At 62.6% G+C, this 20,725-nt stretch overlaps 1 protein-coding gene across 1 annotated transcript; it reads left to right on the plus strand.

The window, feature by feature from the left end:
- Window positions 1-1,889: 1,889 nt before the first annotated feature.
- On the plus strand, window positions 1,890-20,145 carry CRBN (cereblon). Its single transcript, XM_090284879.1, has 11 exons — window positions 1,890-1,974; window positions 5,131-5,243; window positions 5,961-6,163; window positions 6,770-6,919; window positions 10,974-11,133; window positions 15,830-15,892; window positions 16,919-17,003; window positions 17,568-17,683; window positions 17,945-18,009; window positions 18,625-18,756; window positions 19,807-20,145. The coding sequence occupies exons 1-11, from the start codon at window positions 1,908-1,910 to the stop codon at window positions 19,985-19,987; spliced, it is 1,335 nt and encodes a 444-aa protein (XP_090141005.1). The 5' UTR covers window positions 1,890-1,907; the 3' UTR covers window positions 19,988-20,145.
- Window positions 20,146-20,725: the final 580 nt, after the last annotated feature.

Here is a 20,725-nt window from a genome sequence, read left to right on the forward strand (position 1 = left end):
GTTCTGGGAAACGGGCCACGGACGTTAACAGCGGGTCTGCCGGCTTCGGGGAACCTTGACAGGAATCAATACTCTCTGGCCCTATTAGCTCCGTCAGCACGTGGCAGGTGGCGTCAGGGTCTTCTTCCCGGACCTGCTAAGCAGCCTTTATCTTTTTTTAGCTGGTGTTTCAGGAACCCATGGTGCAGTGGTAAAAATAAAAGCAGGTTCCATCGGTGCCCGTTGTTTGAAATTCCATTTCCTGGCCGCTGCCTTTCCTCCCGTCCTTGACTCTCACAGATGGCAACTCTCTTTGGGCGAGACGCGTCCTTTGCCTCCTCCAGAATCTCAGCCGGGGCCCCGCTGGGCGTGAAGCTGGACCAGAAGGGAAACCCCAGTCTATCCGTCTCCGCGCGACTGATGGTTTGGCTGAGGCTGAGCCATGTCAGGGCAGAGTCACCTTACCCACCCCCCCCACCCAGATGCCACCTGCTCGTCCGTCTGAGGTTTGCAGGAAGTAGGGGAACCCAGGCATTCCTTAGGTCAGGCCGAAGTGTGAGGTGAGCCAGGCTGGTGTGGCCGTCCTGTGGCGTTAGGGGTGGGGGCTGGGACCCGCGGGCAGCCTCGGGGCCTCAGACATCGGAGGTCACCACCACCGCCTTCTGACGGGTGTCCCCTGTCCACCCTCCCCTATACAGCCGGCCGCCACCTGTGGCCAAAGGCTCGTCGCTAAATGCAACCCAATCACGTGAGTTGTTGCGAGCGGGATGTCAGCTCCCGTGGAAGGTCAGGCGCCCCTGGAAGAGCTCAGAGCCCCTGCCTTTGCTCTGCCCCGCATCCCAGGGGTTTGGGGGGCTGAGCGGCGCGTCAGAACGAACCCCGGGTTTGTGTTCACGGTCTGCGCAGAGACTCGGTTCTGGGGTTCGTTCGCCATCCAGACCGGAGGCCCCTGTCGCCTGCACGAGGCACGTGCCTCCCGCGCCCGCCAGCCCCGGGGGTGCTGAGGGGTGTCCCACGGGAGTGGGGGAAGCCAGTCTGCAGGAGGGGGCTCTGGAGGCCGCGGGGGGCTCCGGACGCGCGTCACAGCCACGCGGGGCGCAGGGGCGCGGCCCCGGGGAGTCGTGGGTGTTAACTTTCCAACGAGGCCGACCTTCGGAACAGCCTCCCGAGTTCGGGTTCACACCGTCTCCGAGCAACGTGGCTTCTCCCCCGCCCCCACGCGCAGGGATTTTATTTCCTTTCCCGGTGCTTGTGCTCCTCCCTGGCTGGGAAAGAAAACGGAATTCAAAGCCGCGAAGAAAACTGTGGTCCATGACCCAAGTCAAAAACCTCCCAGGTCACAGCCCCGCGCGCCTGCAACGGTGTCGCGTCCGCCGTGTCCCCTGCGGGCGTCACTCCCAGGGGGCTGGTCCCACCCGGGCGCCCGTGGTCCGTTCTGGGTAACCTGCCCTCCGCTCTCTGGTTCTGCCTCACGCGTGTCCACTGCGGCGTGGAGACGGCGGGAAGGAAAACCGGCGACAAGCCGGCCCGCGGCGACAACGGCCGTGCTTCCAGGCCCCCCGCGGGCGCCTTACTGTGGAGGCGGGAGCTCACGCGGCCTAAGCGGGCTCTGTAGGCTCCCGGCCGCCGGCGGAAACAGCGCGGGGAGACAAGAACCCGAGCCTCAGTTTCCCAAGGCGTGGGCTCTGCACGCCCGGCGGGCAGGAAGTCGCGGGTGGCAGGGACGGCCCGGGGTCCCCGCGGCGACACCTCCCCGCGCGCTGCCCGCGGGGGCCGCCAGGGGGCGCTGTGGTGCCAGGGGGCGCGGCCGGGCCTCCCCGCGGGGGCCGCCAGGGGGCGCGGTGGTTCCGGGCGGCGCTGCGGCGCGTGCGCGGCGGCGGGGACGGCGGGCACCGCCCCGTCCCAGCATGCTGTGCGGGTAAACAGACATGGCGGGCCAGGGGGACCCGCAGGACGCCGCGCACGCCATGGGCAACCACCTGCCGCTGCTGCCCGGTAACCGCCGGGCCGGGGCGAGGGGGGTGCGGGGCGGCGGGCGCGCGTCCGAAGGTCGCGGGCTGTGGGCCGGGGTCCGAGGCGGGGCTCCGGGGACGCCGGGGGCCGGGACTCGGCCGGAACCTCCCGGACGCCGTCCTCTGGGGGTGACAGCCCGCGTGCCCGAGCGCGCACGTCCCGACGAGCCCCCGGCGTCGCTGTCACCGCGCCCCCGCGCCCTGGCGGCTGAGTTCGGGGATGGCCCCGGGCCGCACCCCGCGTCCGTCAGTGTCCGGCCGGCCGCGTGCCCGCGCCTCGGAGCCGTTCGCTCGGCCGCCGCGGGTCGGCCCGGTCCCGGAGCCGGTCTCTGTGGGCGAGGCTCCCGGGGCGTGGCTGCGACCTGGGGCGGATCGGGCGTGGCCGCGACACGGGACCCGCGAGGCGTGCTCTGCGGCCTTCGGAGGGGCGGGAGGGTGCGGGCTGGGCACGACCGGGGCCCGCAGGTGGGCCGGGCCGCTTGCAAATCAGGCCGCGGGCCCGGGGTTTTCTGTCTCAGAGGCGGTTGTGGGCCGGGGCCTCAGGAAAGCCGGGCCTGGGGCGTGACCTGAGCCCCCGGAGCAGCGTGGGGGCAGCGGGAGGAAGGGGCTGCGCGCGCGTGCGCCGCGCCGGGGGGCGGACGGGACCGGGGTCCGGTCGCTCCGATGCCGGTAACCGAGCGGTAACCGAGCCGACGCGCAGCGGGAGTGTGTCGGCGCTGCCCTGGGCGCGCGCCTGCCGCGTCCGCAGTTTCCCGGCCGGGCGGGGCGGGGCCGGGCGCGGGGGGCGGGGCCGGGTGGGGCGAGGTCGGGCGCGGGGGGCCGGGTGGGGCGGGGCCGGGCGCGGGGGGCGGGGCTGGGGGGGGCGGGGCTGGGGGCGGGGCGGGGGGGGGGGTCGGGGCCGGGCGCGAAGGGGCGGGGCCGGGGGCCCTCCACGCCCTGTGCTCCACCTCCGTGGCCCGCAGTCGGGGGTTTGTCCAGAAAGGGCGGAGGCGGGGGCCGGGGCAGGACCGGGTGCAGGTGCGGCGACAGCAGCGCTTTTCGGATCCCCTGGGCGATCCTTGTAAGGAAGCCGAGCGGGGTCTGTCCGTCGGTCCCCGCGGTGCGCGGCCTCCGCGAGCGCTCCTCGGCCCTGCTGGGCAGGCAGCGCGGGGCGCAAGGGGCGAAGAGCCTGCCGCGGCCGGGGAAGCGGCCGGGGAGCGGAAGAATAGCTGCTGGGCCCGGGGGGCCGCTGGGGGAGCGGCAGTCAGAGCGGCGACGGGGGCAGCCTCCGAGCGGAGGGCGACCCGTGGGACTTGCCCCGGCCCGGAATCGCCGGCACGAGGATCGGATTCCGAGTGTTTCCATCCTGTCTGGGTGGAGCGCCGTGTCCTTAGGAAGGACTCACAGGTCCGCGGGGTGTCGGCCGCCGCCCGTGAGTGGAATGAATGATCGCGGTCTCTGACCCGCCGCGTGGCCGAGCACTCACGACAGTCGGCCCTACACCGCCCATGGCGGCTGCCGCCCGGAAAGGCACTGGGGTGGCCGTCAGGGCCCGGCCGCGGGGGCCTGATGTGAGGAAGGCCGCCTTCCGTGGGGCGCTGTTTGCTTAGGGCGTCCGGGGCTTCGGCAGCACACGGAGCAGCAGGGACAACGTGAGGTTCCCGGCGCCTCGTGGTCACGCTCGGCCAGGGTTTCCCCGCCTCGACCCCTGCGACACTTGGCAGAGATTCCCCGTCGCGGGGCCTGCGACACTTGGGCCTGCGCTGTGCGCCCCCGGACCCCGGCCGACGGCCCCCACCTGCCCTGCGGGCGGAGCCCCTGGCTGAGCAGCCCCGGTGCGGGTCGGGGTCCCGCAGCCGCCCGGGCAGGACCGACCCCGGGGACAGAGGCGCGTCTGTCTGTCCAGTGCCGCCTTTCCTCACTTTCGGGCCGGCTGTGAGCGACACCGGTTTCAGCCAGTCGGCGTCATTTCCATAATTTAAAACCTGTGTAGGGAAAGCTTTCTAAGACACTTCTTTTACAATGTTTTGTATTTCATGGACACCTTTTAATTGGTGGGTTTTTGTTTTTTTGAGCGAGAGCTTGATTTGCTGTCCCACTTACTGATGCGTCGTCGTCGTCGAGTCCTGTATGTGCCCTGCCCCGGGGTCGAACCCGCAGCCTTGGCGCACGGGGACACACTAACCCGCCAAGCTCCTGGCCAGGGCCTCACGCAGACTTGACAGAACCCCAAAGCCAAGTTTGTATGGAAATGATGGCAGACATCCCACTGTCAAACAGAGCAGCGACGCTGTGGCAGTCTGCCTGCGGGGTGGCATCTTTGCTGTTGAGATTAGTGGGTCCGCCCCCTCCCTGTCTCCTGCGGGAACTTTTCGCAGTGAAAGTTTGAAAGAACCCGAGAGACTGTCCGAGTCCCGCCTGTCACTTTTCAGAGGAGGAACCTCGGGGTAGACCAGGTGTCAGAATTGTCACGGAGAGGGGACAGCCTCTCACACAGAGGAAGACCTCGTGAAGGAGGGGGGTCCCCTACCCTTGCCCAGGGGACGGGGCCTCCCAAGTTCCTGCCAACAGGGCGGCCCCGATGGGGGAGCCCCCAGACACGGCCTCGGCTGGGTCGCCTGGGTCCGTCGCAGGGGCGCCCAGTGCTGTGGCGGCCTGTCCCCTCTGCGGTCCTCCTCCCGAGCCACCAGCGCAGTCTGATCACGAGAATGCGCCCAGCAAAGTGCCTGAGCAGCACCCCTCCCAGCTGGGACGTGTGGGCCTCCAGCCTGGGGGTGCAGGGGGGCACCCCTGGAGGGGGTGGGGTCCCAGGGCCGAGAGAGCGCATGAGGTGCAGACCGAGGGAACCAGATAAAATGTGGAGATGAGCCAGCGCGGGGGCCTCACTGTGGCAGCTGTGAGCTGGAGGGGCGAGCATGTGACGTCTTCAGGGGCGCAGCTCTGCTCTGAAGCTCCGCTGGCCCAGCAAGCCCTCGACTCAACAGTAGTGCGTGGCAGAGCCCGGCCCCTGGGGGCCTCGCTGCCTTGCTGGGGGCTGTCGGGCGGGAGCCATGTTTGCAGCTCTGGGCTCGGGTCCCTCCCTGGGGCGCTGTGCCCTTGAGAGGGAGCACGGCCTGGCATTGTCCCGCGTCTGACCCATTCTGATGCCGCCCTGTTACAGCCGAGAGCGAGGAGGAAGATGGACTCGAAATGGAGGTGGAAGACCAGGATGGCAAAGAGGCCAAGAAACCCAACGTCATTAATTTTGACACCAGTCTGCCAACATCACATACGGTATGTAATTCAGTGACACGTCTGGTAAGCACGTATTGGGTCGGCCGGGAAGTCCAGCCACGGCTCTAGCAGCGCTTAGTGGTCTTTACTGCCATTCGAAACAGTTTTGTTAGATTGCTGTGACAGCTGTCACCAGTGTGCTTTAGAAATGGTCAGAGTTGGTGAATGTTCGTGCAGTCATTTTAGTATTGAAGATGGGAGGAAATTGCAGTGTTTTTGGCGTTTTATGCTTCACTGTTTCAGGAAAGGTAAACGAGCAACCGAAAGGCACACCAAAGGCTTGTGCCGTGTGTGGGGAAGGGGCTGGGACTGATCGGGGTGTCAGAGGTGGTCCGCGGAGTGTCGTGCTGGGGCGCTCTCCCCGGACGGTGCCCCACGGTGGTCGGGTAACCAGTCGAGGTTGGTAGTGACCCAGCTGAGCCGGTGACTGAGAGCGAGCAGCCACCCGGGAGGGACGGCCGGCCCGCACAAAACATCCAGGTCACTGGTTGTTGGGGAAGCCGAGCAACGTGTTTCATTTTACGGAGCCAGCGAGGCAGACTTCTTGTCCCGCCCCAGTGGCTGGAACTAAAGAAACGGCCTTGGTTTGTGTGGGGAGGGTCCTACACGGCATCAGAACCCCCCGGAGTCACATCCAGACCCCCACGCGCTGCTACCCGAGGGACGCGTGGGCCCCCTGTGCGCCGCCCGTGGTGACGGCGCCCGTCCCGCCCGCAGTACCTGGGAGGGGACATGGAGGAGTTCCACGGCAGGACCCTGCATGACGACGACAGCTGCCCGGTGATCCCGGTGCTGCCGCAGGTGGCCATGGTCCTGATCCCCGGGCAGACGCTGCCACTGCAGCTCTTCCGCCCCCAGGAGGTCAGCATGGTGCGTGCCCTGATCCAGAGGGACCGCACCTTCGCGGTGCTCGCCTACAGGTACGGCCGCGCCGTCGCGGGGGTCCGGGGTCACGCCGAGGAGGCTGTGAGGGGAGCCACCCGGTGAAGAGATGGAAGTCGGGGTGTCTGTTCTTAGCAGACGTGGGCCTCACCCACGATCGAACTTTCTGGGGTTCAAGACCTGTCTGTGTTTAAAGAGGAGGAGGGCTGTTCCGTCTTAACGTGAAGGGTGGCTTTTACAAAGGAATGGCTGTTCTCTCAGAGCCCCCAGGCTGTCCTTACTGCGCGCGGTAAACTGAGGCTGGGTTCTGGGCGTCCTGCGGCAGCTGCAGGAAGCCAGCAGCTGGCGCAGCCGTGACCAGTGCGCAGCAGGAGGGGGCGGGGTCGGCAGAGGGGGCGGCCATGCCCCTGCAGCCCCGGGTCACGTGCAGTGCCGAGAAGTCCGTTCTCGCCTGAAAGCACTGTCCTCAGACTCTGTGCAGCGCCCTTTCCTGCCTCAGTGCCCCCGCAGAGCGTTGAAGGGGCAATGGCCTGGCGATGAGGGTTGGTCACTAACTTGTTCCCTGTGCGTACTGCTTCCCTCGGCTTTGCGTGTTTAAACACAAACCGTTCTGAACTCTTTCCCTTTAACGTTTGCCTTGGAAGCAACGTGCCGGAGCGGGAAGCGCAGTTCGGCACCACGGCCGAGATCTACGCCTACCGGGAGGAGCAGGACTTCGGCATCGAGGTCGTGAAGGTGAAGGCCATGGGGAGGCAGCGATTCCGGGTCCTGGAGCTGAGGACGCAGTCGGACGGGTGAGGCGCGCGCGTCTCTCACGCTGTGCAAGCCCGTAAATCGCCACAGTGACCCTGGGTTCTCTTTACTTCACTGACCTTCCACCCTTTGTGACTTTGACTGCTGGCTGTCTTGCTTCCAAACGTGTTGCGCGTCCCAGTCACTCGGGATGTTTCCAAAACTATGGAAGCCTGGGTCCCACCCTTGTCCCCAGTCCCCTTGACCGGCCAGGGGAGGGGCTGCAGACCAGCATTTCCAGGTGGTTCCGATGTCCCTGCAGGTCTGGGGGCCCTCGTGCAAGCCCAGAGGGCAGCGTCCTTGGCGGCCCCGTGGCTTCCGGGACTGGGGACGTCTCAGAGTGAGAGCGGGCGGGAGGTGTCTGGGGTGTCCTGCAATGCTGGGACCACTCTGGCTCCCGCTGCCGTGCAAGCTGTGGGCACTGCACACATCGGTGCCCATCGCCGGTGCGGGTCTGCCGCCGCCCGTGACCGTATCACACAGATAGCGATGACGCCGCTGGCTCTGCGCCTCAGGAAGGTCCCTGGGGGTGAGCAACTGGCTGCAGCGGGGATGTGGCCCAGCTGCGCGGTCAGAGGTCTTCCCGAGCGAAGGGATACGAAACTCGTTCTAAAAACCCCAGTTCACTTGACATCCTCCTCCGTGAAGAAAGCATTTGTCCTGATCGTGGTTCCTCGTGGGCGTGGCCCCCGCTCTGGCAGGAGGTCCCCGGGAGGGAAGGTGCAGGTGCCTGGCTCTGCTCGCCTGGCTCTGAACGCGTGGAAGTCCAGGGGCTTTAAGGTGTACCTGGAATGTGACGCCCTCCGGCAGGAACTGCTCGCACGGTGGACATCCGTGACGGCTGGTGAAGTGTGGACACACAGGTGGGTCGGGCGAGCCTGGGGGTGGAGAGAGTGCAGAAGAGTGAGGGGCGAGGGCGGAGCCCTCGGGGGCTTCTGGTGCCCCGTGGTCCCCAGGACACACAGTGTATGGACGCTCATGGCACTGGAGATGTGGCGGTGCCATAGGGTGTCAGTCTGTGCTCCTCAGCACCTGCGCTGCTCAAGGACGGTGGTGTCTGTGTTCGGGACCCACGTCTCACCTGGGTGGCGGAAACTGTCCCCCTGATGGCCCGGCCCGGTCCTGCCCGGGCTCATTAGCCAGCTGATCTGCTCTGTGGGTTCCGCCCGCAGGTCCACGGTAAAGCACTTCCTAAGCCTCGCGCTCATAGAACGTTTATGACTAGTGAAGACCACGTGCCAGGAGCTGTGCTGGGAAACTGACGTGGGGAGAGCGTATTTCTGAGACGGTCCGGGTGTCAGTGGCCTTGAGTTGTGGACAAACCATACGAACACAGAAGGCAGCAGACCGTTACCGCTGCCCACAGGCCGAGGAACGGCCTTCCGACTGGAGTCCACATGCGCATGGAGCCGGGGGCTGGCGACACTGGAAGGGGCATGCTCCCCAGTGGCCCACAGACCTGCTGGGAGGCGCTCACTGGGGCGCGCGGTCCCCCGCGGAAAGGCCCCGTGGAGGGGTCTCTCCGGCGCTGCTGCCGTCTGGTCCTGGCAGCGACGGGGGAGGAACCACGGGGCAGCCTCCTCCCTTTCCCCTGTGGAAGCCGGGGACTGGGAGGTGAGGGGACTGGCCTGAGGCCGTCCAGCTGGGAGGCTGGAGCTGGTCAGTCGGTCCTAGGTCCCTAAGCTTAAAACTAGAGCTCTTTCCAGCACGGGTGCCCCCAGAGCACGAGGGGACCCCGGCCGCTCCCTTCCCCCCAGCCCCGCGGCCTGGACGGCAGTCACGATCGCTCCCACGGATGGCCTGCCTGCGTGGGGGGACTCCGCCACCTCGGACCTCTCTGGCCAGCGGGCTTCGTGCCTGGGGTATCTTTTGACCTTTTTTGTGAAAAGTTCCGTTAGAAAATAGAAGCACATCACTCTTCATAGTTTCTGCGCCCTTCTCAGCACGTAGAGAGGAGGACGTGGCCTCGCTGTCTGGGATTGGAGGAGACTGGCTGTCGTAACAGGCCGGTTACTGCTAGTGGAGTGGCCGCCGGGGGTCAGGGGAGCGTGCACTCACCGGCCACAGGCACCGACTCGCCCCACGGGTCCCACTTCGTCCTCTGTGTCTTGTTGCTGCAGCGGAGACCCCGGGCTGGGCCCGCAGGCTGCAGGGCGGCGCCTCTGCTGCGCCACCGCTGCCTGTGCGTCACGCAGCCCCCGCCTGTCCCTTAGCCTTTCCTCCTAAGGAGAGTCTCCGCGTTCGCAGCCAGCGGGAGGGCGGTCCTTCAGGGCTGGCGCACTGGTTCCTGTGGGAATCGTCTGAGCCAAACGCGAAGGCATTTTTTATGGTTCAGCCTAGTATTTGTCGGAACAAGGTTAGTTTTGGACTCGTTTTTTATAGCGTCTCCCTAAGTGAGCGTACAGCGTTCCCTCCCTTATCGCGGGGGTTACGTTCCAGACCCCCCGCGAGGTAGGCACCTTACATTTATTCTGCGCTCTTAAACCTGCATAACTTACGTGTACAGCACCACGAAATCCCGTGATAGAGCGAAAAATCCGTGATAAATAATTAAATATATTTTTAAAAACCCTGCGATACAGTGAGGCCACGCTAAGTGAACCGTGACATAGAGAGGGACCGCTGTAACTGTAACCACAAACTACTGCCATAAAGAGGCTGGGGAGAAACAACAGTAGCCTGTGTGCAAAACGGAAGTCTGCGGCCGGAAGGAGCGGCCGTGTGCGCGCCAGGCCCTGCGTGCTGAGCACCGTGACGGGAGCGTCGCGCAACCGGGACACGTCCAGCCCCTGGTGCCAGGCCCGCTACTCACATGATCAGGAAGCCAGTGTTTCAACAATGTCGATGTTTTTACTGTAATAAAGTAAAACCTTATGTAACCAGTATTGTAACTACCCAGCTATTGTTGGGTGAAACCTAATTCCTTATTTAGTTCTCGGTGACCCTAGAGAGCCAGGTTTTCTAAAATGTTTGTGTAAGGTACACACTTCCGCTGTAAACTCGTGATTACCAAGCGCTTGTGTTCATGTGTCAAGTGAAGAGAATGAGGTCTGTTTTTATTTCAAGGAGCTATATATTACATTTAAGAACGTCTGAACATAGTTTGAACACAGTCACTTTTTAACATTCTCCAAAGTCACACACACACGTAAACAGGAGCTTCCAGGAGGGAAATGAAGTTAGCAGAGTGGCTCTGTTATGATCATTAAATTAAGCCCGGAGATTGTCAGACACAGTTCGCTATTTTATTTAAGTAGAAGAATCGAGATCTCACTCATAATTTCATCACAACTCTCTGTTGGTCACGGTGGCAGCTACCAGGAAAGAGCACCTTAGGGTTCCTCAGTAAATTCACGAAGCAGCGACTGTCACTGTGCCGCCTGACGCGGCCCGTGTGACAGCGCTGATGCTGCCTGCGGGTGCTCTGTTCCCTTCCACACTCGGGGGCTGCGCCTTCCTGTCGGCACCTTTCACGCAAAGGTGTTTGCAGGTGCGGCAGTCCCGGTGGCCGTCTGGAAGTGACTTGCCTGGCATGAGACTTAACTTAAAAAGATGTGTGTGTTGGTTTCTTTGCACGTTCAAAGTTCAGTGTTTGAGAACGAGAGAGGAAATGCACGTGGAGGTTAAGGCTACAAGTAATGCTGTAGTCCCCCTGCTCCCGGTGACCGGGGTCCTGAGCTCCTCTCCCTCGCCTGCTCCTCAGGGCAGGTGCCCGAGAGGAAGGCGTGGGCGTCGGCCCCGCGGCAGAGGGGAGACGGGGTGGGGGTCTGAGCAAGGAATGCACAGGCGTGCGGGTGTGCGGCAGGGTTGGCTCCAGGCTCGCTTCTGACCTTCGTGCATCTGAGAGGGAGCCGCCCTCCTGCCGTCCCACGGGGAGACGGGACCCCCGGCCCTCGGGTATCTTGGGGTGTGACTTGGGTGTGGTGCACGAAGTACAGTAGTTTTGACATTTTTGGTATCTTAACATCAGCATCGGATGACTGTGTCCAGAAAGACTGTGCGAGCCTCGGGTCCGAGCGGCCCGGCGCTCGGGACTGACGGCCGCCCCCGTTGCAGGGTCCAGCAGGCGAAGGTGCGGATCCTGCCCGAGTGCGCGCTGCCCTCCGCCATGGCCGCCGTGCAGCTGGAGTCCCTGCGCAGACGCCAGCTGGGCCCCGCCGCGCCCGGCCCCCGGGACGACCGCCGCTCCCGCCAGTGGTGGCAGAGGTACCAGAAGGTGAGACAGCTCTCCCGGGTCTCCCGCGCCTCGGACACCTGCGCCGCCCTCGGGACCGTGGCTCCCGGCGGCGTGCGGCCACGCCAGCCGCGAGGTGTCCCCGCGCCCGACTCTGGTGCTCACGGCTGGCAGTTTCGACCCCGCAGGGGCCTCTCAGCAGCCGGTCAGGGCCGACGTCGGCTCCAGCCGTAGACACACGCCCTTGAAGGAAGGAGCGCGGGCCCGACTTCCCCTGGGCTTCCGAGAGAGAGGCCCCCGGCCCTCCGTGCGTCCGGGACAGTGGCGCTGTCAGCCGGCCCAGGGCTCCGGGGAGGCGGGGCCTGCCGGGCGTCCCTGCTGCCGCTGTCCCCGCCCTCGGCCTCGAGGCTGAGGCGGCCCGTTTCTGCTCATTGATGGGACCATCGGTTTTGAGTACAAAGGAGTGTTTATGATTTCTGCCTAAAGGAAAAGATGATTAGTTTCTAAATTTAGAATAAGTTGGATTTTTGAGACTTACCTTTTGGAAGTAGGGAAAGGCCGTTGCCGTTGGATCGTGGCGAGTCCTGCGGGGCCGTCCCTACCCCGTGAGGGAGGGCGAAGGCGTAGCGGGGCCGCGAGCTGGTCGTTCACGGCGCATCCGCCCCCCCCACCAGCGTCACCTCCCCCGCCAGTGTCCCCTCCCTGCCAGCGTCCCCGCCCGCCAGCGTCGCCCCCTGCCAGCGTCCCCTCCCCGGCCAGTGTCCCCTCCCTGCCAGCGTCGCCCCCCCACCAGCGTCACCTCCCCGGCCAGTGTCTCCCCACCGGCCAGCGTGTACCCAACCTGCCCTGCTCATCGGATGGGCTGCGTGCGCAGGGCTGCAGCGTCTGCTGTGTGGTGTGCTCACTGCAGAGCCCGGCCGTGTGCACGCAGAGCCCCCCACATGGGAGTGGGGTGGACGCTGTGAGAACGAGGGAATGGGGGGCACTGTGAGAAGGGGGTGACCAGAGGACGGCACCTGCGCCTGGAATTCTGACGCTCGCTCTCAGAGTCCCTGACGGGGACGCGTGAGCTCTCCGTCCTCCGATCCGGGGTTGCGGGGCCTCTGTGGGCGCGTGGTGCCTTGTCAGGGGCGCCTGACTGCGAGTGACGTGGGACCTTACATTTCAAGGACGTTTTATCTCCTTGAGCAGGAAGTGCCTGTCCTTCCTCGTCGCCCTTCTGACTTCTGCATTCTTTATTCCATCAGAAGGTTGTCCCTCGGTCTGGAGTGAATGCGTCCCAGACGTTTTCCCTCGTTTGTCATTTGCCTTCTGACTTTGTTTTTGAGGTGCCCTGTCACACCAAAGGGTCTTTTTTCCTTGAGTAGTTGCATTTATGATTTTTTTATGCTTCTTTTCCCTAATCAGCTAGAAATGACTCCTGTGCAAAGGAACCCTTTCTTAAGAAAGCCAAGTCTTCTCCCTTTTACTTCCGATTTCATTGCTTTTAATGAAATCGGAACTTGGGAGCTTAGGGGTCTGTGTGGCTCGTCCTGGTGTGACTCCGACTCCCCGTTCCACACCGGTTCCCACCGCCCGTCCTCGCCGCCGTCAGGTGCTCCCTGCCCGCCTGTCCAGGAGCCGCCGTGACACTGTTCACACCGTCGACAGCGCACGGGCACCCACCTTGCTCCTCCACTCCTGCTGCTCGCTAGCTTTTCCACGGGAACGTCCCCGTCCGTCTCTGCCTCGTTCCGGAGCAGTGACAGCCGCCGTGGGGGCGGTGACATCTGCGGGCGGTTTTCTGTTAAAGAAGAGACGCCTTGGCTTTGCTGTGCGGTCAGGCGCTTCCTGCCACTCGCCGCGGCCTCGTCGCTGTGTATCTGCGACGCTCGCGGGTCATCCTGCTCCGGTTCCTGGGAGCACGTGGGGACCTGGGGAACGACGGAGACAGAACTGGGAGCGTTGGCGTCACCGGCCTCGGTTACTGCTGATGTGCCCCGCTGATGGGGACGGAGTCAGTGCAGTGAGTGACCTTTGGTCGCTGTGTGACCTCGAGCAGTGACGTCCTCGGCGTGCTGAAGAGCCCCTCACGTCACTCCAGTGAGTGTCACTGCATGTCAGAGACCGTGAGAGTGGGGTTCCCACATGCTGAACACCCCATGTTGTTGGGGGGCAGCACTGAGGCTGTGGCTTGGAGGCTTGAAAGTGGGAGAACAGGGTGGCCGGCTGTGGCTCACAGATTAATGAGCATCGCCCCAGGGCCCTGCTGCCCGCGGCTGCCCGGGGTGACCCTCCCTGCTGAGCCCGGCGGGCGCCTCCCAGGGCCTCCGCTTGGCTGGCCCCAGCCCTGCCCGCTCTGAAGGACGCACGCCAGGAACTGCGAGGGCCTGCCAGCGCCGCAGCGACAGGACAGCGGCCTCCGTGGTGCTGGGGCGATGGGCCGCCGAGGCCCTGGGAAGTGGCCTGTCACAGCCGACCGTCCCTGTGCACTGCCGTCCCTGGAGTTGGTCGCTGTCCACAGGACACCCGTCCCCAGCAGTGAGCGTGCAGGAGGCACGGACACCGGAGCAGGAGACTCTGTCCGGGGAACCCTGATAAGGACGTTTAGGGGCCTCCTCCCTGACGAGTGGGGCACAGAGACCCCCGAGACTCGGCCTGGCAGTGAGGGGGTGCGGGCCCAGGCACCTTGACGAGCTCCTGCCTCTCTGTCCTGCGGGAAGGGACGTGTTTGGGAGGCAGGCTTCCCCGTCACAGGAGGGGTCTTGCTGACATGGAGCGGGGCCATCAGCCCGACCGGAACCTCACCGGGCCTGCGTCGCTCCGGGTCACTCCCAGCGCCCCCCAGGAAGGCAGCGGCTCCCGCCAGCCTGGACGCTCCACGGCTCGGTTTTAGTTTCGTCTCGCTGTTTCGATCACTGAAACACCCCGAGGGCATAAAACCAAGGCCTGACAAGCTCTGGGCGTTCAGAATGTTTGCTGAATGAATGATTAGGGCCCGACTCCCCATTCCTGCCTGTGGCCCTGGGCAAGTCGCCTTCCCCTGTGCCTGCCTTTATCTTTAAAGTGCTGCGATGCCACCGAGCTCGGAGTTCCTGTAAGCCAGGGAGGGGGCTGCGCGGCCGTCACCGCACGTGCGGTGCCCGACGGGCTGTACCTGAGCTGTGACGGAAGTCCTCGCCGCTACTGTTGGTCCTACAAGTAAAGAGCTGATCGCAGACTCCTCAGGGCCAGTCCCTGCCTGCGCCTGTCCTCGGATGCCACCCCGGGCCATCTTCGGGGAGCCTCACAGTAAGGGTTACGCCGAGCCGAAAGTTCTTCTCTGAGGAGCCCACTGGTTTGAGCTGCAGCCCAGGAGCCTCCTAGAACAAGGCTGTCCTCCTCCAGGGAGCACTTCCTAAAATACTTGTGACTGTCACGCTCTGAGAGGGACATCTCCCAGCTAACTGCCCCCGACCTCCGCTCTTCAGAATCCTGACGCGACAGGAAAGGCCTCATCTGTGACCACAGGAGAGGGATGTTCTTTTTTTTGTTTTTTTTAAATCCTCACCCGAGGACGTGCTTCCTGCTTTGGGGTTGGGGGGGGTGTGGCTGGAAAGAAACATCGATCAGCTGCCTCCTACGGGCCCCAACCGAGGACTGAACCGGCAGCCTAGGCATGTGCCAACTGGAAATCAGACCCGCGGCCTCCGCTTTATGGGCGGACACTCCCGCCAGGCCACACCGGCCAGGGCAGGGGGACCTTCCGTCTGGACTTGGATCGCCGGACTGGCCTGTGGCCAGCGGGCCTGCGGCCGGTGAGCCTCCAGCACAGGGGCGAGCTCACCGGTCAGCCAGGTCCCCGGGCCGCCCCCGTGCCCAGCCGCCCTCTGGCCCTGCGGGGGCCAGCGGGGCTCCCCCTTTCTGCTGAAGGCTGTTGTGCTTCTCTGGTTTCACTCTGGTCAAACCCCTGCTGACCCCCCTGCTGCACCCCCGGGCAGCTTCCTGGGGGCCGGTGCCTTGTTCCGCGGTCAGACAGAGCCCCTGGGGGGAGGAGGCGCGCTCACGGGCAGCCACCGTGTGCAGACGCGCAGGCTGCCTGTGGTCCCGGCCGCAGCCACGCCGCTGCGTGTCCTGAACTGCGCTCCTGAGAGCCGGCCTCCTCGCTGCCACACTGAGCGTGTCCCCTGAGGGCCGGCGTCGTTACTAAGCCTCCCACCCAGTAGTGGGATTCTGCAGGAGCTGGGGAGGGTCGGGGCGCGCTCCCTTTCCCACCCGGAAGCAGTGGCTTCCCCTTTCCCTGGGATGCATGGCGGCACCAGCACGCGGTCCTGTCCCTGCTGGGACCGCCTCGCCTGTCGGCCTCTGTGGTGACCCAGCTGACAGCCCTGACGGTTCTCACACAGGGCAGCTCGGTTACGGTTCCGGGGTTCCCTGCGGACACTGGGCGTGTGCTTCTGAGCGTGAAGGGAAGTCCTGTGGTCAGTGAAAGTGACGCTCACGCTTCCCCGTTTTACGCGGCTGCTGTCAGTATTGACACTTTACACTGGAGTTTTTTCCAAAGAATCAGGATTCTGGTTGCGGTGCATATTTGAAGTCTATGAAAACGATTGTCAAACTTAACACATAATCATCAATTATGAAACTTCCTACAAAACTTCTCTTCTTGAAATTAGTCTTTTCTGGGGAGGGGTGACTTCAAATGCACCTCTTTCTCCATACGGTAAGCGTCTATATCATGTGGGATCCCTTTATTAAGTGACTTTTTTTCTGTTTTCAGAGGAAGTTTCATTGCGCAAACCTGACCTCGTGGCCTCGCTGGCTGTATTCCTTATATGATGCGGTAAGTAACTCGCCTTCCACGTCCTGCTTCCGGGGAGCATACTTCACGGCCATCAGAACAGAACGCAGGCTTTTGTGCTCAGTGGCATTTACGTTCAAAGCCAGTGCCTTCTGTTCCATTTGAGGAGGACGGGCAGGGATCCAAGAGACTCCTCGATAGACTTGGCCTTTAAGGTGGAGAGTCTTTGGTGTTCCCAGTTCCTCGTGCCTTGTAACTTCAGGACAAGACACGGAAATGTTCTAGGGCTTGCCAAGCACTTGAAATTCTGTTGGGTCAAGTGGTAGTTATACATAGGAAATGAAAGAACCCTTTAACAGTGTTTTGTATTTTTCTAAACAAATATATCAGCTTCTCCTGACTCCTTGCTAGTGCGCTGATAGGCACACGCACAAGTGTTTCTGCTTAACTGTTCACGCTGGGCACCGCCCCCCGCACAGACGGGCACCACGCCCCCTGCACAGACGGGCACCGCCCCCTGCACAGACGGGCACCGCCCCCCGCACAGACTCACTAGGAGACGGGCTGTTGGGAGAGTCCAAGGATCTGCGTTTTTAAACACAAACTGTTCACGGCCTGGTCGCTGTTCCTCTCTGGTTTGGGGAAGTGACTTGATCTGTAAAGTGGGGACACTGGTAGCTGTTGCCCTTGGCTCGGAGCCCACAGTCAGCATGTCACTTGTTCCCTGTAGGGAGTCCCGCTGCCCTTGGTTCATGTCCTGGCGCGGCGGTGACAGCAGCTCTGCACACTCACGGGGCTTGTTGGGCGCACACAAGAGAGGAGAACAGGAAGGGCCCGCGCAGGGGGCTGGGGCCTCGGTCCCGGCGGAGGTGGAAGGGGCCTCCTGGGGCAGCTGAGAACGGGGCACCTGCAGCCTCGCTGGGACTTCGGTCGTCCCCTCAGAAGGCGGACGTGGAGACTGGCCTTGAGGTGCCCCAGGGATGACCTTGGTGGCTGCTGACGTGTGACTAGTTTTACTAGGTGGGGGGAGTGAGTGAACCTCATTACGGCGGTTTTTGTTTTAAAAAGGAAACTTTAATGGATAGAATCAAGAAACAGCTACGTGAATGGGACGAAAACCTCCGAGACGATTCTCTTCCTTCAAATCCAATAGGTATGAGAAGTTGCTTTCCTTCCTGTGGCCTGAGGTGGTCTCCCCAACAGAACTTACTTTGTCTTTTCTAACGAAACCAAAAACTCTTTTTTAATGAGTATTTTTATTAGTTTCAAAAAGTGTACACATTTCTTTTGCTTTGAACAGTTTTAAAAAACAAGTACATTTAGTGAACACGCGGTATGAGCGGTGACTGCCCGTGTCCCACACACAGTGTGTTCAGGGTGATAGCGCTCGCGTTCTGTGAACGCCCCAGTTCTCAGCGAGGGTTTCGGTCAAGTTCATGGCAGCCACTGGCGCGCACTGACGCTTCCTGAGGCGCCGCCCAGCCGTCTCAGCAAACACGTGTCAGGTGCTGCCTTTGACGTAAAAGAAGGCGCTTACACAGACCCGTGTAGGGGGTCACGTTTCAGGACTGCCCACGCGCACGTGCTGGGTCCCGTCGCGTCGTAACGGCGTTACAGCCGTGTGACACGTGTTCTTCGGGAACCTGCAGAGGAGCACTGCAGAATGACGTCACCTGCTTCGTTGTTTGAAACTTGGAAAACCCACCATGTCTCTAAGACTTTTCTTACAGAGTCGCTGCCTGTCTCCCCATTGACGACGTGCTGAGGGTTCAGCTCCTGAAGATCGGCAGTGCGGTCCAGCGCCTGCGCTGCGAGCTCGACATCATGAACAAGGTGAGCGGAGCGACGCGGGGCCGGCGGGGCTCGTCGGCCTGGGGGAGGTGACGTGTCACTTGGGACCAGAGCCCGGAGCTCCAGTGGCTTTGCACCTGTCCCTCCGGGCGAAGAGCCTCTCCCGGCCTGGCAGCCTCCGCGGCTGCGCCGGTCCTTAGTGTGTAGTGAGCGTGTGTGCCTAGAGGCCTTCCGGCGACCTGTGTGATCACATCGCCACGCGAACCTGACTTTCTCCCACCCACGTCCTCTTCGGTTTTTCAGTGCACGTCTCTTTGCTGCAAACAATGTCAAGAAACGGAAATCACCACCAAAAATGAAATATTCAGGTGAGATACGTGGTCCCTTTTCCCTGGACTCCGAGCACATCCTCCCGGCTGCCCACACAGAATTCCCTCCCTGCGTTAGTTACATCAGCGAGTGAATCGCGGGGGACAGGTCACCTTGGGGGGGCGCAACTGGACAGTCAGTCGTCCGCCCGAGTCCTCGCTTGGGAGCTACGTGTAGTCTACATGCAGGACCTGCCACGACGCCTCAGGCGTTGCGTTCGTTTGCCACGGGTTTGCCACGTGGGCGAAGGTGAGGACACGCGTGTGCACACAGTCCAGGGCTGTGGTAGATCAGCGTGTGCACGCTGCTGTGTGTCCGCCTCGCGACCCTGAGTCCGGGACGGGAGGCCGCTCTCCACAGCGCGGTGGCTGCGCACCCTCCAGACCCAGACCAGGCTGAGCCAGGAGTCGCGCTGTGTGTGTCTGCAGGCGGGGCTGAGAGCCTAGTTCTGCCGTTGCCTCCGGTCCACGTGGGAAGCGTGTGGACTGCGTGAAAATGGCTGCTGCCCGTACATCACAGTGGCTAGGGGGTTAGAGACGGCAGCTCTCGTAACCCCGGGTCTTGGTCCCCCGGCTTCCCCGAGCCGGCTGACGCGCGGCGCGGCTCTGTTGCAGTCTGTCCCTGTGCGGGCCGATGGCCGCCTACGTGAACCCTCACGGCTACGTGCACGAGACGCTGACCGTCTACAAGGCCTCCAACCTGAGCCTGACCGGCCGGCCGTCCACGGAGCACAGCTGGTTTCCTGGGTAACGGCTTTTTTCAGTTTTGCCTTAACTGGGGAGAAAATGTTCCGAAGCAGTGTCACTAGAATCGTAACCCCAAAAGGACAGTGGAATCCTTCTGTCTAAATGCCACCTCACGAGGGGCTGGAGGGTTGTGTCAGCATCGTCCCGCCGGGTGGAAAGCCGGGAGGAAGGCTGGCCGGCCGCTGCAGCGACCCCCGCTCGGCTGTGCGGGGCAAGGCCCGGCTGACACCCGCTCGCTCCTGTGTTCCCGGGGCCTCCCCGCCTGAGCCTGGGCCGCAGCTCCCCCGGGAGGCCACGCAGGGCCCGAGAACCCTATTATGCGTCTTTTCTTCCAGATTCTGGGCCTTTTTAAGAGACCAAATGAGCTGAGGAGGAATTAGCGATTTTCCTTACTGTCCGGACCGGGAACCATGTCATTTGCCTTGTCTAATCTTACCTGACTCCGGCTTTAGTCCCAGGACTGAAGCTAGGAATCCCTTGTTAACGTAAACGTGCAATGTGGGAAACAGGACAAAGTGAGGAACGGTTACCATTCCACGGTTTGGGTTATTTTCCTCAACAACAGAAGGGCCCCGGCGTGTACTTGTGACCAAGTCGTTCCCGTTTTACACGGGCAGCTCTTCAGCAGCTCTCCCGGCGCACAGGGCAGCGCGTGTCCCGCCCCCGCAGCGTGTCCCCGTCCCCCTGGGGCTGCTGCTAGGGGCTCGGCCCTCTCTGCGTGGTCCTGCCCTCCATGCCCGGGGCTCTAGGGCCTCCTGCACACCCTCCTGGCGGCTTAGGCGTCTCGTAGAGCCCCTGCCCCCCCGCACTGCACGCGAGTCCGCTTAGCGCTCTCGACTGCCCAGGCTGCACGTCCATACGGGGCAGCTGGGAAACATACAAAGCAGAACGGCTACCTCTGGGTTTGCTCAGAGAACTGCGCCGATCAGCGCCGAGCCCCCGTTCTCGATGCTGGGACCGGGGCTCGGAGGTCTGTCTCCGCAGCAGGTGGACAGCATCAGCCTGAGCCACAGCGTCGCTGCCCCGCTGACCCGTCCATTGGTGTTGCAGGTTTGCCTGGACGGTTGCCCAGTGCAAGATCTGTGCAAGCCACATCGGGTGGAAGTTCACGGCCACCAAAAAGGAGTTGTCCCCTCAGAAGTTTTGGGGCTTGACGCGATCTGCTCTGTTGCCCATGATCCCAGACACCGAGGATGAACTCGGCCCAGACAAGGTGGTGCTGTGCTTGTGAACACACGTGGGAACCACGTATGTCACAGGCTGGTGCTCTGAAATCAGCCTGCTCTGGAAAGCCCTGCTGTGACACAGACCCCAGGGACAGCCACGCACCGGGGACACGTGCAACGGCTCTGCCCCGTGGCTGGGAGGACTTAGGCTGAGCCTCCCCACTGAGGACAGAAAGCAGCCCCGGCTCCGCAGCACCCGCGCCTGTGACCTGGAGCCGGGGTCCCGGGGACTCCGACATCTGCTAAGACGTCACTGGTAGGACATGATTTCTGCAGAGCGCACGCAGCTTCCGCAGTGCTGGTGTGCGGAGTGACACGTGCTATGCTCCCGAGACCGGGGTCCCCGGGTCGGCCCCACGCGCCGGTTCCTGCTCCTTCCCGACAGGAAAGCCCTGGGAGGGTGAGTTCCTCTCAACTTGGAGTTTCTGTAAGATACTGATTTGTAAACTTTGAAAATACTAGTTAAAATATGCAGTTTGAACTAAAAAAGTTTTCATTTTCTTGAGTGTTAGTAAAAAAAACCCCGGTATTTGTGTATTTGCTCAGTGTTTGAGCTGTAACACTGCTCATTCTGCTCCCAAGTATAATCGGAGCCTAAGCGACTGTGGAGCAGATGCTGAAACACGTCCCCTCCGTAGAGGCTAAGAGCAACTGTATTTTTAGGCTACTTTGCTTCAGTGTAAATGGAAGAAAACCTGTAAGTAAACTTTAAGAGCAAAACTAAATTAAACACGTTCTTTAAG

Source organism: Furipterus horrens, unplaced genomic scaffold (genome assembly GCF_987537825.1).
Source record: "Furipterus horrens unplaced genomic scaffold, mFurHor1.1.pri manual_scaffold_7, whole genome shotgun sequence".
NCBI classification, from domain to species: Eukaryota; Metazoa; Chordata; class Mammalia; order Chiroptera; family Furipteridae; genus Furipterus; species Furipterus horrens.

Coding starts and splice junctions, on each gene's coding strand:
- CRBN (XM_090284879.1), top strand. CDS start 1,908: ATGGCGGGCCAGGGGGACCCGCAGGACGCCGCGCACGCCATGGGCAAC. Junction 5,244..5,960: donor GTCTGCCAACATCACATACG/GTATGTAATTCA, acceptor TCCCGCCCGCAG/TACCTGGGAGGGGACATGGA. Junction 18,010..18,624: donor ACCAAAAATGAAATATTCAG/GTGAGATACGTG, acceptor GCTCTGTTGCAG/TCTGTCCCTGTGCGGGCCGA.